At 36.8% G+C, this 17395-nt stretch overlaps 1 protein-coding gene across 1 annotated transcript in view; it reads right to left on the minus strand.

Moving 5' to 3' along the window:
* Positions 1-17395, minus strand: part of LOC149223099 (Transducin/WD40 repeat-like superfamily protein) — a 279042-nt gene that overhangs the window by 195116 nt on the left and 66531 nt on the right. Inside the window, exon 3 of the mRNA XM_089385763.1 lies at positions 14960-15055. Within this exon, the coding sequence (XP_089241889.1) occupies positions 14960-15055 (96 nt within the window). The remainder of the gene's footprint in view (positions 1-14959; positions 15056-17395) is intronic.

The following is a 17395-nucleotide window of genomic DNA, read 5'->3' on the forward strand; positions in this document are numbered from 1 at the left end:
TATTTGGCTTAGATCTATAAGTTTTCGTGACTATCATCTTTGCATAATAGATTTGGTATAGCAGTGACATTTGCATCATTGAAAGGCTTCATCTAAAAACTTGTGTTGGCAAAATTGATTTTACACTTGGGTCTCTATTGCTTATATCTAGCAAAAATATGCATCTCATTTGTCACCTGCAAGATCTATAAAACTTAAGTAATATACTGCTGTCCTAAAGGGTTTAATAATTTACTCATTTGAATGTGATTGGGATACAAGTAACATAAGATATTTCCTTGCTCCTACTCTATAGATAATAATTGTTCTAGTTTTATGTGATATTGTGAAGAAGGTAATTAGCAAGTCGGTTTCTAATTGTTTCAAGTGCATTAACACATTTTTTGTTGTGAGTTGACTAAAGTTTTCATAAGATCACATCTAATAATTTCACTCACTAAAGAACTCTAATCTCAAGATGCATTGTGTTAAATGAATCAAATTTTATTTGTGCATCTTGATCTAATTGTGTCTATTAGTTGGCATTGGAGTAACTTGTTGGCATTGAGAAATCTAATTGGCATCTAGTTGTCTAAAGAACATTGTTAATCTCAAAAGGAATCATTGGATAATTGCTCTAAGTAAATGAGTAACCTTGTTCTCCTTTGCCATCATTGGTTTATGCTTATTCTGAATCCTTGGCATAGTGGCATTTGTTTAAATATCTTGGAAGATTTCTAATTGTTTCAAGTAATCATCATTGGCATCCTACATCATTGGCTAGTTGTTGCAAGTGGATATCTATTGCAAGCTCTCTATATTGGTGAATCATTGTAAAGAGCATCTCTCTTGTACTTGAACAATTATATATTGTGGGTATCTATTGTATCTCGTTGGCACTTGTATCTTGGCACATTTTCTTGTGGTTAAGATTGTATCTCATTGATAAGTACTTGTTGATATAACTTAAGAGGAAATCACAACTAAGTACTTAAAAAATACTTAAACAATCTTACCTTAAGAATCACTCATTCACTTTGCATATCATTCTAAGCCAATGTTGCATATAATAATTTATCTCCAAGCATAAGCTTGGTTGATAGACTTTTAGGGCCACCCTTTCTCAATTTAGCTTGAGGGGCTTAGCACCTCTTTAGTGGTTAATATGGTGACCTTGCAGTGGTCAGAGCCACAGTGTCTACAGTGCCGGAGGCACCAGGTGGTTGGAGCACAAGGGGAGGTATCGTTAATCAAGTCTTTGCTTGCTTCCCATTGGCTTCCATCCCACAACCTACTCTAGAGACTAGTTCCAAAACAGTTAAGAGGTCACATTTAGAATAGGCATCTAACTTAAAATCAACCAAGATTTTGCATTTCACCTAGCTTGTAGGACTTGCATTTCATCTAGGTTAGTGAAGTATCCAAGCAACGATTGTTCATCCGGTTACTTGCCATTTAATTGGTAATAAGAAAGAAGTTGATTCCATAAGGCACTGATCTCACATTCAAATCTAATCTAATATTTAAGTCTTGCTAAAATTAACCAAATAGATAGGTCATTCAATCATATCTCCTAGACTCGTCGGCTGCCCAACTTGTTCTGTATCTTCACATTTCCATATGGACTACCCTCGATAGCCTATTGTTGGGAGACAACTAGAACGTAGAGGTTGGGGATCAGAGTGATAGCCCCTGACCTAAGTCGTTGTCGCAGTGCCTGTACAATCTGAGCAACAACATTTTCTAGCGCCATTGTCGGGGACCATCTTGTGCTCGGCACTTCAACAACATTCTATCATCTTACCATATCTCATTTTCATTGTCCCACTAATGCCACGACATTTTTTGGTGGTGTTGTTGAGGATAGGTTTATCTTGTTCTGAGCACTTCAAGAACAATTTTTTCAATCTTTCATCTTTCATCATTCCTTATCTCATCAACGCCACATTTTCTGGCGCTATTAAGGTATTTTCCTTATCTCTTCATCTTCTCATCACTTTATCCTTTTTCCTCTCACTAATTTTTTCATCTTCTTTATCCGCACCTTTGGCACCTGGACATCTCGGTTGGTTTCATGTTTGGGTGGCGACTCCACTTATTCATCCATTCACAAAAGCTCGGTTAAACAAATTACATTCTAGTAAGCATTCATTTTTCTCAAACAAGAAGCCCTATCTGGTATCCATCTGCTTCTCCCCGACTAACTTTTCGATTTTTTTCCTTTTGGATTTTATAGCTAGATTCATGTTCAAGTGGCGACTCCACTTCTTTCATTTCTTGCAAGAATTTCTGCTAGAAGCTCGCTTCTTGTGGATCTCTTGTTTTTCTTGAACAAGGATCTCTCTCTCTAACATCCATTTGCTCCTTTTCCCCTTAAGCAAGTCATCATGGATGACTTGTTCGCCCCTTGTCGTTTTACTAACATTCAAGATTATCCGCATGACCTTCTAGAGAGAAAAGTTGAAGAGAAGACAATTAATCAGGTTGAATAATTAAAAGAAATCAATAAAAGTATGTGAGCTGATCATAGACATAAATTCGCTGATATGGATAATCGCCTAACTAATATGGAGAAGTTTCAAGAGAATAAGTTGTAGCCTGATAATGATCAACCCTGGCCATATTGCAGACCTTGTGACCATTTCCATGATGAATCCACTTGTGCCATTGCAATAAGAATCCTCAATAGTGGAAAGGCAGAGACAAATGACCTTATCATGGAATTAATTCAAATGATGAAAATCGTGGAGCTTAATCAAGAGAAATTGATAGCAGATCACGCCAAGAAAATGACATTCTTGCACATTAGGTGGATGGCTATTGAAGAAAAGCGTGTTCAAGAGTTGAGCTCCATAAAGGAAAATCATAAGAAAGAAATGAGCTCTATTCAGGACAGGGAAGTCAATCTTCAGAATAGGTTATTAGCCATAGAAGAACAACATGTTGAGGAACTGAAAACCATGGAAATTAATCATTCTAATCAGATGGCCACCATACAAAATTGTTTGATCACCATGGAAGCAAATCATAAGGAAGAAATAAGTTATATTCAAGTAAATCATGATAAAGTAATTAAGGATATGGAAGTTGGTCAGATATGCCTTCAGAATAAGTTGTTGACCATGGAAGAAAACCATGCCAAAGAAATCAGTGCTATGAAGGATGAACATTCTAAGCAAATGGATGTCATAAGAATTGAAAAGATCACTCTTTAAAATGAGCTGCAAAAGATGGAAAGGTCACAGGAGCAAGACTATCGGCATAGATCAGATGATGAAAGAAACAATGAACTTTCAACAAATCATAAGCCTCCAAGTCTGCCAAAGTGATTTTCATCTCATTCTGAGGAGGTCACTTGTCCCATTGAGGACAGGTTAACTAGAAGTGACATGGTTGAAAAATTAGTTAAGATAGATCAAGCTTACGTGTCACCGTTGACAAACTATATTCATTATAAGATTGGGCATACTTCATATTCTTCAGATCTTTCGTCTGAGCATCTTCAAGATCAAGACAGGAAATCTACAGTGGTCTCATTATTGACATCACAGCCCACCAGGAAGAAAAGCAAAAAAAAGAAGGAAGAGGTTTGATGTGTCTGATGGCCGAGAGCATCTCGATATTCGAATAAGTAAAAGTCCTAGCATTTTCAAAATTCAGCATGGCACATTCGAGAAGCAACCCACAGACTTGCCTAAAAGTCAGCAAATGCTCAGTATGCATTATGTTGATGACATCTGATGCCATGGGGCATCTTTGTATAGTATCTCTAACCCTACTCCCTTTCATTTATGTCATTATTTAGTTTAATTTTATGCGCTTATGCACTATGTCTTTGTATTTCAGTTTGTTAGAGTAGATTTTTCTATTCCAACATATATTTTATATATGCATGATGATTTTGATTATGAGCGGATATCTATTTGATGGACTTTTGTTTTCTTGGATACAGGATTTTAGATTCTCACGTCACTTCAAAGGAAACAACGTGTCTGTATATGGAGTCAGATGTCGCACACATTTTGTCAAAGTTCCAAGGAAGCAGTTGTGCCAAATTTTTCAAAATATCGGGATCATCAACTAGCAGGGTGTTGAGTCATTGTAAACCCATTCTACAAATTTGTAATGTAGATGATGATGGTACGATTGTTAAATTATGTAACAACCTAGGTAAGCCTGTGATTTTGGCGACGAATTTCATCTTAGGAGGTTTTTTGTCTCACTGATTATCTGTGTTTCTAAACACACATGATTAACAAAGTGTTTCCCTCCAACCTCAACCCCAAAGCTAGAGTGGAATTTATCAACAAAGTCTTAGGTGAGTCCTAGTGTTTTAGTCGAGTCTTTTTGTAAAAGTGATTTGGGAATAATTTAAGCTATTTGGCTAAATTATTTTATTACAAACCACTTGGTCTACTAGATCATATTGTATCGCAGAATTGGGTAAAAATTATGGGAGTATATTACAGTTATGCGAGCCATAGCAATGTTGAAAGTGAATCACATGCAATACGATGCCACCGTATATAAATGATGCCAATGCCACGTCAACATAATTTGATACCATAGAAATATAATATAGGAGTGATGCTTCTGATGCCATAAAGTTAAATGGCCCATTGTATATTGTAAAGTATGCATCACATTAATCAGGCTACTGTATATAATTGAACCTTACCATAAACTGATGCGAACCACTATATATATATATAACCACGCCTTACCTCAGAGCAATGTGGCTTACCACATAGCGATGTAGACCACTATATATATAACTACATCTTACCTCAAAGCAATGTGACTTGCCACAGAGCGATGTAGCTTACCACAGAGCGACGCAGACCATTGTAATGCAACCATTGAAATGTGACCATGCATTGTGTGTATATGTCATTGCTGCCACAATGTGAGAAGTGCGTGAATGTCATTGAGCATAGAGCAATCACCATACAAACAAACAAAAACGAGCCACAGTAAAAAATACGTCCCACAGAGAATAGAGCGTGCCACAGAAAACCTGATGCAGGCCTCAGAGAAGAAATTGCATGAAGCACACAAAATAGAGCAATGTGATCAACAGGAAACAAAAGGATCACAGTAATTGGGTAGAGTATGAGAACCACAATGCCACAAAGTTATATATTTGAGCTTCTGCAAAACATTGTGATGCAACAGATCTATAGAGCGAGTAACAATGTCACAGAGGACGTCATGTCATACGGACCGCACAGGAGAGTGTGCCATACAACCTCAAAAGATAATGTGCCATACGAATCTCTGAAATACACAAGCCTCTAAATTGATGTGTCTTAATGAGCCACAAAGATTGGAAATTTATAGTTGTTGCCACTTATGGAGGGTCACAACCCTTGGGCATGCTGACATGTCGGTTTGGATGGCTGACTTTAAATCTAGGAAGGAAAACCCAAATTCAATTTTTTTTCTTGAATATATTTTCCAAATAATTTATTTCCCACTTGATATTAAATAAATAATATTTCCCTTTTATTTAATTTGCATTATTGTTTGGGAGGAGATGGGCTCCACATGAGCTTTTATGGTTTCTATGGGAATTTTTCCATGGCTGCCAATTTCAACATGTCTTACTAGCTCAAAATTTGTAAACAAGTTACCTCACTTATGTTAGGGATGATTACGTAAACAACCCTATTAGGTGTTTCTGAGCCCCAAGGGGGGTGACATGTCCGAGGTAGACCCAACAATCCATAGGTGTGTACGATAAGGTGGTCATGCAGTAGAAAAGAACTCAAGGAAGATCCCACAGCCATGAGACCAACTAATGAAGGTCCAACATCCTAAGTATAATGATGGAAGGATGGAGCAATCATGGAGGCATGGGTTACCCATTTTCATGGCCTGTTTTTTGCATCCCTCTAGTTTGCCTTTTACTTTAATGACTTATCTTTCTTTGGTGCATAGCTTAGGAGACCAAGCTTGCTTTGTGCTTTTCCAATACCCCTTAAAGATGAAGTAGTTTCTTGTTCATCGAAGTTGGGACATTCAAGAGTTTCCTTATTTTTAATGAAGCATTGAATGCTTGAGGAACTGCGTGATGGTTAATGAGGGGGAGTAGAGCTCATGCTAGGATTTTTCCCACTATGCTAAAAAATTCTTAGCCATCTTTTGCATTTTACATTTTCTTTCCACTATGGTGTTATATGATTTTATCATTCTTTCAATGGCATCAACCTCTAAGGCCAAGTTTTTAGGCCTTGGCTCAAGGATGTGGATATAGGGTGCCAAATCCCAATGATCGATGACAATCAACCCAAAGAATGGATACAAATAACAAGGATGGAATATGGTAAGCATGGATTACCATGGAAACACTATATCAATCAGTGCCCCCTATAAGTGTCCCCCTAAACCATAAGGCCTTAGAGAAGGTCCCACTGGACTAGGGTCAAAGGTTAACCTCCCAAGTGAAGTGTAGGAACAAGGATACGATCAAGAGCGATCAATCATCCAATTTCCCCGTGATTCATATGAATATGTCCTTAACATTATATGAAAGCACATGATTGTTGAAATGGTTAAAGCACCTGTCAATAGATGACCCACCTTCAAGAAGAATGCTAAATGGGGGAGAGCACTAATTAGAGAAATAGGTGCAAATCTTTGCCATAGAATTATCTGAAGACAATAGGGCTACTGGCTAGCTCACTCTCAAATTAGGAGAAAAATTCTCCTATGGGTTACCCACTTTTGGTGGGTAACAAACCTCTTTTCCATCTTCTAGGAGTATGTTGTGTATAGGGTTGACCTTATGTTGAGATGGGTATTCACTAACTCTCACTTCTTACTATAGTTGACCACGTTTTCTAGTTGACCATCCAAAAACCAACTCTTGTATTCCAACCACCTTTACTCCTAGTTGTACATGAGTTGGGTACTCCCATACCCACTCTCATCTATGTTGCAGCCACGGCGACTCTAGTAGAACTTAATAATTATAAAGCCACTCCAATATTGTATTTGAGCTTATTTCTCGACTGTGCTCTTCCAAGTGCATCTGTGTTAGGCATTCACACACTCACTCCACTATTATATTTGTGCTCTCCCAGTTGTGTTCAAGATCTCAAATTGTATTCAAACTTCTTTCTCAATTATGTTCTCTCATGTGTATTTATGTGGGTATTTGCACAACCACACCCTTGTTGTACTTCAACTTTCTCAGTTGTGTTCAAGTTCTTTCAGATATATAGATTTCGATCTTCCTACTCTCATTTCAACTATTACTAAGCTTATTAGAGTCGCGTACTCCCATATCTTCTCTCTTAAAGGATGTTATTTTCAACACTTCTTCAAATGGGAAAATCAATAGTACTATTCTTCTAATATATGTGCAATATGGTTGTTCCATCCCTACTCCATTAGATGAGTAAGTTAGTGACATATTTTTCAATGAGATGAACAATGCAATGGAAGCATTGCTTTAGCAAATGGGCAATTCAATGATTACTTTCTGTTCAATGAATAATCAACACAAAGTTGATTACTCTATAAGATGTTTCTTCCCACACTTTGATATCGAATGGGTGGTTCAATATTGAAGTCTCCCAGATGATGAGGAGTTTGGTGGTGGCATTCTTCCAACAAATCATTGGGTACACCTTTGCATTGTGTTAGGTAATCACAAACCCACTCTCTTTGCTTCCAACTACCAGTAACTCTTGATTGAGTTGAGTATGCCCACTCACTATTATACCTTTTGTCTATTGCATTTATGTCTCTTTACAACGCTACTTTATCAAATGCACAATCCAAGTTCATATTCTCCCAAATGAAGAGCAATTTAATGATGGTATTTCTTTAGGAACTGAGTATTTCTATGTAGATGATGGTTGGGTATCCATAACCCCTTCAACATTTATATTGAGTTGGTTCGTCAGAAACCCACTCTCTCTTGTTACAAATACAATTCTCTCTCTACCAAGTTGAGTATACCCACTCTTTTTGTATTATATCATTTTTTCTCCATGACCCAATGCTCATATTAATGGGGTGGGGGGGGAGATTTAAAACAATGGTAATCTTTACTTGTGGTTATTTTTCTATTATAGTTAGGTGCCCTCATTATTATATTACTAGGTTAGAGATTAATAGCCAACCTAGTCAACAACATTTTATATTATTCTAGGTGGTCAAGGCCAACCTAGGAATTTATGTGGGTTTGTAACACCTTAAGAGGGAAGGCGCACAACATCATAAGTTATGTATAAATACACAACTCATAAGTCACTTGTATATCATGTTCATTCAATAGCAATTAATTCTTTAGACTTTGGGCACCTACATTTTGTATTTCTCTTGTTCAAACATTCATCTTCTCTTGTCTTTATACACTTATGTTGATTTAGAGTTTGTTGGCAGTTCTATTCAATCCATCTCTCTTATGGATCTCAAAAATTTGAAGTTGCACAACATGTGCAAAGGATTGGCGCACAAAGGTTGCAAGTTTGTGGAAGGAATTGAGGTCACAAGAATTGTTGGAAAGGCTTGTAAGCCTAGGACACTTTCTTTCCATTGAATGTATCATGCTATGATATTGAATAATGAGTAGACCTCCCTAATTTTTGTTGTGTATCTTGAATTGTCTTGTATGTGTTTAGATGCATTTTTGTTTTTTAGTTCTTTGTTGCAAGCAACATTTATGGTTTGATTCTAAGTGCACTAGGGCCTAAATTGGGTCCATTACCCTACCGTTGCACTATGTAGGCATTGCTTGGGTACTTATACCAAAGTGTAACTCTTTGTATTAAGTATGTAAATAGGCTTGGCTTGTGAGAAATTTTATTAATGGCAAGCCATTCAATGTGCCCCTTGCTTAAGAGCAACACTTAGAGAAAATTATTAAGCAGATGTCTCTACCTCAAAAAGCTATTGTACGTAAAGAAGTGCAAGCACAGTTGTAAAGTACCTGTAACCTCATTAAGTTGTTAAAAAGCACAACAACAAGATGATCAAGCTTACATCAATGTGAAGACCCAAGTTTTGATTTTCTAGAACGCCTCCACCAAGCCAATTGAATTTTCACTCACTCACATGTCTAATGCCAACCACTACGGTCTAGCCATAAAATTCCACATTAGAAATATCAAAAATAAGAATTGCAAGTTACCTTTGTTATGGATGAAAATGAGGTATTCCCTAGTATAATTTATTAGCATCCATGGGAATCATCTAGGAGAGGTTTCATCATTTTACCTTTGTTATCTGTGAAGTTTAACCTAGAGAAATCCTACGCCTTTCTTGGAAATCTAAGACCACAGTGAACCATATTTTTTTAAACATGAGGGATATGCTAAGAAGCCCTAGTGCACTATGTGTAGTACTCATTTTTATGAATTGAAACAGAGAACCTAAATTTAATTAGATCTAAACCAATTCTAATGCCCTAACTTGCAATTTAACCAATCACTCTGAATTTAAATATTTATTTGCAAGTACTTACTTGAAAATCTTATTTGAAGGTGAATTTGTATTGTCCTTGCTCCCTCTCTTGCTAACAAACCGACTTTTTTCCTTTCAGCCTATCTAGGATCAACCTATCCGATTCCCAAATCCAAAAACTTTGAAATACAGGTCTTTTGTCTCCCATGTCCAAAGCTCCAAGAACAATTAAGGCTAAATCTTCCTCTTTGTCTATGACATTCATGGTATTTCCTTCTTTGCCTCTGAAAGACCCCCAAAAACTCCCCCCTCCTATGCCTCTTTCGTTCCCCTTATATCGCCAAGGTTTCTTCACCGCCCCAATCTCTCCACCGCCCATGCATACAATCTTCTCGACTCCTCTCCACTACTTGCCACCTGCAATATCCTTTATGACTTTTTCTCCCTTTGTCTTCCTTGTGTTAAATTGTGTGTGTGTATATATATATATCTATATATATATATATATATATAATGACTCATGAATTTATTTAAAATAATTGGGTTAATTGATTTGAGGTTGCCGCCTTTTGTTGACAACTGATTCTTTACTTTAGATATCCTGTTTGAGTTATATTTCCCATTTAAATTTTGTATTATATTTTCTTTTGATTATATAATGCCTATATTATGGTTTCTTTTTAGTTAATATAATATATATATTATATTTCTTCTAGTTTGTATAACAAATTAATCTAGATATTATAATTCCCTTTTTGTACAATATATATTATATTCCCAGTTTATTTAGTATAATCTATTGTATTTACCTTTCATTTTGTATAATCCATTGTATTTACCTTTTATTTGTATAATACATTAGAGCTATATATAATGGTGGCGATACCCATATTAAGTACCCCACTCAATATATACATTATATTGTAGTGTGTTAGGTATTTACTTAGTACTTCAATAATTAATCCATTTACCCTATACTTGGGCATTTTCATAATCAGTTAGTATATATACTAGTGCAGTGCATGTGATGCAAGCATATGTAGCTATCGTATGCATGCATGGTATGCATGTTATTATTCATATGCGCCCAGTAATTCGATATGGGTCATTACACTATGACTAATCAATCTTCTATTGTTATATTGGCCCAACTATTCAGGGTAGCTTAGGGTGCACAGCCAGATAAGAGTGATCACTCCTAAAGCTTATTCACAAGTGGTTGTAATTCCTTGTACAATACAATGAATTCCTCGTGATAGCGAAATTGAAAGGAAGAAAATCAACAAAAATTAGAAGAAAGGTACTTGTATATAGTGCATACACTAATTCTTTTCTAGAAATAAGTCTACCATTTGGAAAACGCCCCACTTTGGATTTTACTATCATCCTGACAAGAAACTTGCAAAGATACCCCTTCTTTGGAGCTTTCCTTTCAACAAAAAAAGAAAAGAGAGGTTGGACTAGCCAATATTCAAATTATGACCTTTCCACTTTAAACTTGACCATATTTACAAGCTATCACTAGCTTTGCAATTTTATATATTAGATCCTAATCCCCTCATTTCAATTTTCATAGTTGAACATTGTTCATACAATAGTCTCGTGATTACAATTGTCTTGTGATAATTTGAAGCTCTATGACCAAAGCACTGAAAAATAGAACCAATCAAGGGTCAAAGTGGAACCAAACAAAAACCAATTGTTTTGGATTGCAGGTTTCTGTAGAGTGGTTTTTGAGAGATTGAATTCGGATAATCCACAGTGTTCATCTTTTTCTTTTTTTGACAAAAAAGAAAAAGATGAACACTGTGGATTATCCGAATTCAATCTCTCAAAAACCAATTGATGAAACCAATTTAATAAAAATATATATAAAATATTAAAATATGAATATTTACATATAGATGGATAGATAAAATTATGTAGATCAATGTAAATCCAAACCATTAAATGCCAAAAATGTGAAGTATTTTCATGTGTATAGCATGTAAGAGTGAATATAATAAAAAGGCACCATGTCAATGGGCCTTGCCCGAGGGATTATGAGGAGTGTTATCCTCCCCACACATGTTCAATTCTCGACACTGACAAGCTAAGCTCTTAATGACTGTATTTTGTAACGGCCTTGAATCGTGTGTTGATAAAGCCTCAAAATCCTACAAAATCCAATTTACTCTAGGTACCATCCTCAGAATGAGGGGAAGTGCTAGGCAAGTTTGCTTGGGATATGTATTTCACAAAAAAAAAAGTGAGAAAACAAACAAAACAAAATGGCCCCAATTGTGGTACAAATCTAAAACAAAATACATAAACATGGAAGTTTTAAATGCCCTTTAAAGTCCAAAAATCATCATGCTATAAGCTACAACCAACAACTACATGTTATAATGATCAATCATCAAATTCATCCCCATTGCTACGAATGGAATCCTCATATGCCTCAATAAATTTTGTCGATTGACTTTCCACTACCCATTCCATGAAGGGATGAATATTATCCAAGACAATGGGATCCACGTCAAGGATTTTTCTCAACAACTAGTTACGACTCAATCGAAGCTTCTATTACATGAAGACAAGATTGTTCAATCATTGTTGTTCCAAATACTTTCTCTTCTTCATGTGAATGCACTCAAAGACAAACCAATTGTGCTCACACTCGAAAGCCTTGCAAACTTGACTCAAGATTCTAATTGCAAACTTTATTTTTAAGGGCATTAGCTACTATATGCTTCCAACCAATTCATGTCAATAAATCATGAGAGTAACAAACAAGGATAACAAATTCAAGAAATTACTTTTTTTATTTGGTTAGAAATTCAAGAAGTACTTAAACTTTGAAAATAAAGGAATTGTTTTTTTAGCTAGTCCTTATCTCTTACAACTTAGCTAGGCTTTTGCCAAAGGTACCCAAGGCTTTACTAAAGACAATGATCTGCTTGTGTATTTCCAACTGGATACGTCAATTAAGGAACATGCATTCTAAGAAAGTGTACAATCCATCTTTGACATCCCCAATTTCATCTTGTTCAAATTTGGATTCGTAATGGTACCTTGTGTTCAAGAAATCTGAAATACCCAGCTGCATGTAATGGGCAATGGAGTTGATTGTCCCATCAGTCCAAAATGATTTTCCAAATAGCTGCATACTTATGTTTTTTAATCCCAATAAATTGCCTTGTGCTCCTTGGCCTAATCCAGGGCCTCATAAATGTAACCGATTGCCCATTTATCCTTATCCACCATCTACAACACCCTAACAAGGGGGCTCAGCAACTTTCACAACCATTGTTGCTTTGGTCCAAAAACCATGCTCATAAAGTTTCATACTAACTTCTTTCCCATCAAACACGTAGCTCCATTAAGATGCATTCCTTCATCACTAGAAAACATCCTTTTCAAGTTTTCTGCTTAGGAAAGGAGAGATTGTAATGTGAGGAAGTTCACTGCAAATCTACTAATAGCAAGACTAACAAGCTCCCTACCCTCTGTGTGTTTCCTCATTGGGTTCAAAACCCATGAGGGATTGTAGATGTATTTGATGATGCTCCTTCTTCACCCAACCCAGTTTGCCTATACCCGTAAAACACAAGGTCTAGGCAATGTACAACACATCGGGTCCAATAATATGGTTTTGTATTAACCTCTTAACATCTTACCAACAAGAAAATAGTTGGAGGTGATACCAATGATGATCTTAACAACATTCACTACCCCTGCCTCCATAACAATCTCATCCAAAAGCTGAAATAATAAATTTGCATCCTCCACCGCATCAAATGCAAATGCTAATTTCAAAAACATGGCTCCTTGTGGGCAAGAAATAAGGAAATTAAATATGGTACAAAACTCTGCATCAGTGCATCCAACTGACTTGATGATACATCCCACTTTTCGTTCATGATTCTTTAAATCTCTGCATAGTCATTTGTGGATCCAAGTAAATTCTATAAAAGAGACCCCCTCAGGCCATGCACAATAGGACCTTTGAAGCCCTTACCAGCAAACTATGGCATCTAACATATGTTCGTAATAAGGTGAGCAAGAAGCATTGAAGGGGATATTTACATCACACCAACATCTAGCAGTCTATTCAAGAGCAGATTCCCTGTTTTGCGTCTTCCAGTGACTATAAATGGTGGGTTAAGTGACAGTAACAGAGGTGGGGGTGGGCATGGAGAAGGGTGCCAAAAAAATCAAATATTCTTCCTCTTTTGGGTAACGATAGGATGGTTTTCATGAATGGAAGAAAAATGTCTAAATGGTTCCTTAACAAGAGAGTTAGAGAAGCCTCCAAAAGTAGGTTGCCTTGGGAATGCAATCTTTCTCTTCTCTATTTCATCTTCTATCACTTTCTACCTCATTTCATACTCCTCAATATAATCTGGCATTTCCTGTGTAATCTCGGCATCCACCAAAAGGCAAGTTGTAACCTGCCCTCAAACACCAGCTAAGAGTTATTTTACTCTATGCATCCCTCACACCCTTTCATGCTCTTATGACAATATTTGCACAATATTTTCCCATTAACCTACTCAAAATCGCTCCATGTAGGCTCTTTCATCTTGGCGGGACATGGTAATGTCCAAAATGGAAAACAACCCTGCAAATGCAAAAAAAATCTTACTTTGGTTGCTGCCTATCTGCATTTTAATGTGAAAAAAAATGAAGGTTTGAAACATAAACTTTGAAAGGGCAAAAGGATCCGATCATGAAATTCCCCTAAGCTTGTCGATTAGATTCACCCAGTTAATGTGGATGCCAAAATTCCAAATCCACCACAAGCAGCCCAAAATCAATGCCAAATCGACTTCAAGATCACTCTAAATGAACTCTCTTCACTGCAGCTCTGCAATTTTTTCGTTTTTTGTTCCTTAATTTTTATGTTTTGTTCATTTTGAGCACATGGACCTATAGCAGTTTAGGACAGGAGCTGCCTGAACCAACCCAGTTCTTTGCCAAACTGGCCTATTTGGAACTGAACAGGTGTATCACTCCAGTTTCAAGGCAAGTTTGGCAACCAGGGGCACTGGACCGGCTAATTCTCATATTGTACAGCCAGTTTTAAGTACCTTGTCTATAGCTACATTAACCTGGGCATTAATGTCACAAAATAGATATCTAGCTCTAGTGTCAAAGGCTTAGAGCACCAAGTATTCAGGAGTTATGCATAATATAACATGTTTTAGCTATTGCTCATATTTTCAATCTTGTCCCCAAGTGCAGACCAAGTAGTTAACAGAGGTGTTGTCTTGCCTTAAGTGTGGACCCAAGCATCAAGGGGAATGATTCAAACCTATTGGCGTGTCAAATGCATTGGTTTGAAATATATGCAACAGAGCAAAGACAATAAATCTAAATATATCTAAATCATCTTCTATAATGAAAAAAAGAAATGTCTACATGTGCAAACTAATATTATAATTCCATGTAACAGAAATGAAAAAAAAAGGATAAAGAGTTTGGAAGATGAAACAGAGAAAGTTTTAGTATGATGTACAATCTATTTGTCACTAAAATGTTAATCATCAAAAGAAATATTAATCAAGACTCTACAGTCAGATACCTGAGCATTAGAACCAGCAGCAACAAGATCACCAGTAGATCCACCAATGTTGAAACTAAAAATTTCCTCAGAGGAAGGACCTCTCAGCATAGAAACCTGCAATGTAATATTAGACTATATAAAAAATCCAGAAATTTATACCTAAACTTGTCGAGTCCTGCATGTCTCACATGAAGAATAAAAGTTTCTGATGCAACTTTTGGACAACACAATAAACAATTCAATATCCAGAATTACCATACTAGAAGGAATTCAGATAGGTGATCAAAAGCAGAATCTTAGGAATGAATAAGAGGAAACAATGTGGAATGGAAAACTCAAAATGATGCATGACAAACCAATGAATTATAAGTAAAATCCTTAACCCAAGCATAACTCATCGTGTATTCCAAACAAATGCAACATATTATGTTTCCAGACTAAGAATATAGCACAAAATACAGCCATGTAACTTGAAAATCTGAGAACTGATGAACCTGTGATAGAGATAAATCTAAAATATATCATGCATCAATTTTAGCTTAACTAACCAATTTTGTTTTAGGAAGTCATATAATTCGATGCTTTATCTTCAAACAAGGATGACAGCTAAAAAAATTATAATCAGGTAGAAGCATTGTTTTATACACATCAACAGTAACTATATGAGGAGATATTTCAGTACAGCCTCCCAGAAAGCATCATTTTCCATATCATTAAATACGAAAAGTACATACCAACACTAGGGAGTAACTCATTATAGATGAAGATATTAGCACTCAGGCAGGTATTAACTCATGCATACAAGCAGGTATGTGTATCTGTGAGGTCGATTGATACAGTGTTGCAAACATCTCAATTTTATAGCGAAAAAATCATGAAATCGTGATTCTTTGGCCTAGCCGATGTTTGCCGATTTTTACCGACATTTGCTTGAATTTTATGATTTTTTGGTTTTCCGGACCCTTGTCGATTTTATCTCAATGCCAATATTTGCAACATTGGATTGATATGATTTTTACAATATGAAGAATAATTAGGCAAAAGAGAAAAACAGGACATAGCATTCGTTAAGAAAAGACTCTTAGGAGTTAGGAAGCCTCCCTTGGACCTGTCCATGGGGACCCCCATTAGGTTATAGCTAAAACCACTCCACATTAAGGTTAGGGTCTTGTTACCCACCAAATGTAGGTGACCCCTAGGAGAAGCTTTTCTCCTATTCATCTCTTCCAGATGGGGAAGCTAGCAGCCCTTGAGAGCCACTTTGTATCTGATGTGACGTGTCATTCATATCTCCACCATCTGCATCAGCCATATGTTTCCTCACCCATTTGTCAAGAGCACATGTTGGAAGGTGGGCTTGTGATCAAAAGGTAGTTTATTCATTATGCAATCAGGTGCTTATGCTTCTTTGAATTTGGGCATTTTGACAAGGATTATGGGGTGACTTGGAACAATGAAGGGTCCTGGCCATAGTCTTGTTCCCTCATCTTAAATGGGAGGTTAATTTTCTATCTTAGTTCAATGGGACCTCCCCTAATGGCCCGTGGCTTTAGGAAGCGACACTACTTGGGAAGCCATGATTGAGATAACGTAGCCCCATCTATCCCTACTCCATACTTACCACTTTCCATCTTACATTATGAGCCCCTATTCCACCTCCCTTCTTCAGGTCAACTAACCATTTTCAATAGGATTTGGCACTCACACATCCTCACACCTTGGGTAGGGCCTGAAAATGCACCCTGGGAGTTTGATGCAGCTAAAAGAAAAGAAAAAGCATATGATGGCCGCAAGAAAAACAAAAGAAAAATCAAAATGCAAAAGATGGTCGAGACTTACAAATCAGCACGTGGGAAGAAGCTAAGCAGGAGCTCAACCTCTATCATATGGCCATCACCTGGGTCCTGGGCCAATGTTTCCCTATCTCATAGAAGACAAGGAACCCTTGCCATATCCCAGTTTTGTGCCCCAAACTCACATTTGGGGAACACATGATGATTTGCACCAAGATACAGGGGCCAACCCCTAGATCTTGATTGTAGAGGCCTTCCACATTTGTCATCGCACCAAAAGACCTCAATGTCAACACTCTAGATGCCCACGCAAGCATGACGCCAGCATTTTCGCTAGCATTTGTGGAGATAAAGTTAAATTTGTAAAAGCTACTAGGTTGGCTTGTGACCTAGGCCATTACTTGCACATTATTTTATTATTAGAGGGGCTTGTAGGCTAAAATAGGACATGATAGAGCACATATATATTAGAGAGATCTCATTTGATCTCTCATCATCATCACACTTGGAATTTCGGCCTCCTTGAGGAACTCACACTTGCTCTTTTGTGGACTATATTGGACCTTGGATGCACTTTGATGTTTGGAGCTGATTTTTGGATATTCTTTGGAGTTATTCTTTAGATTAATGGATGGATTTCTTACCCATTTTCTTGTAAGTA

Source organism: Pinus tabuliformis, chromosome Q, assembly GCF_031772625.1.
Source record: "Pinus tabuliformis cultivar Carrire ecotype Pingquan chromosome Q, CPIR1, whole genome shotgun sequence".
Taxonomy (NCBI): Eukaryota; Viridiplantae; Streptophyta; class Pinopsida; order Pinales; family Pinaceae; genus Pinus; species Pinus tabuliformis.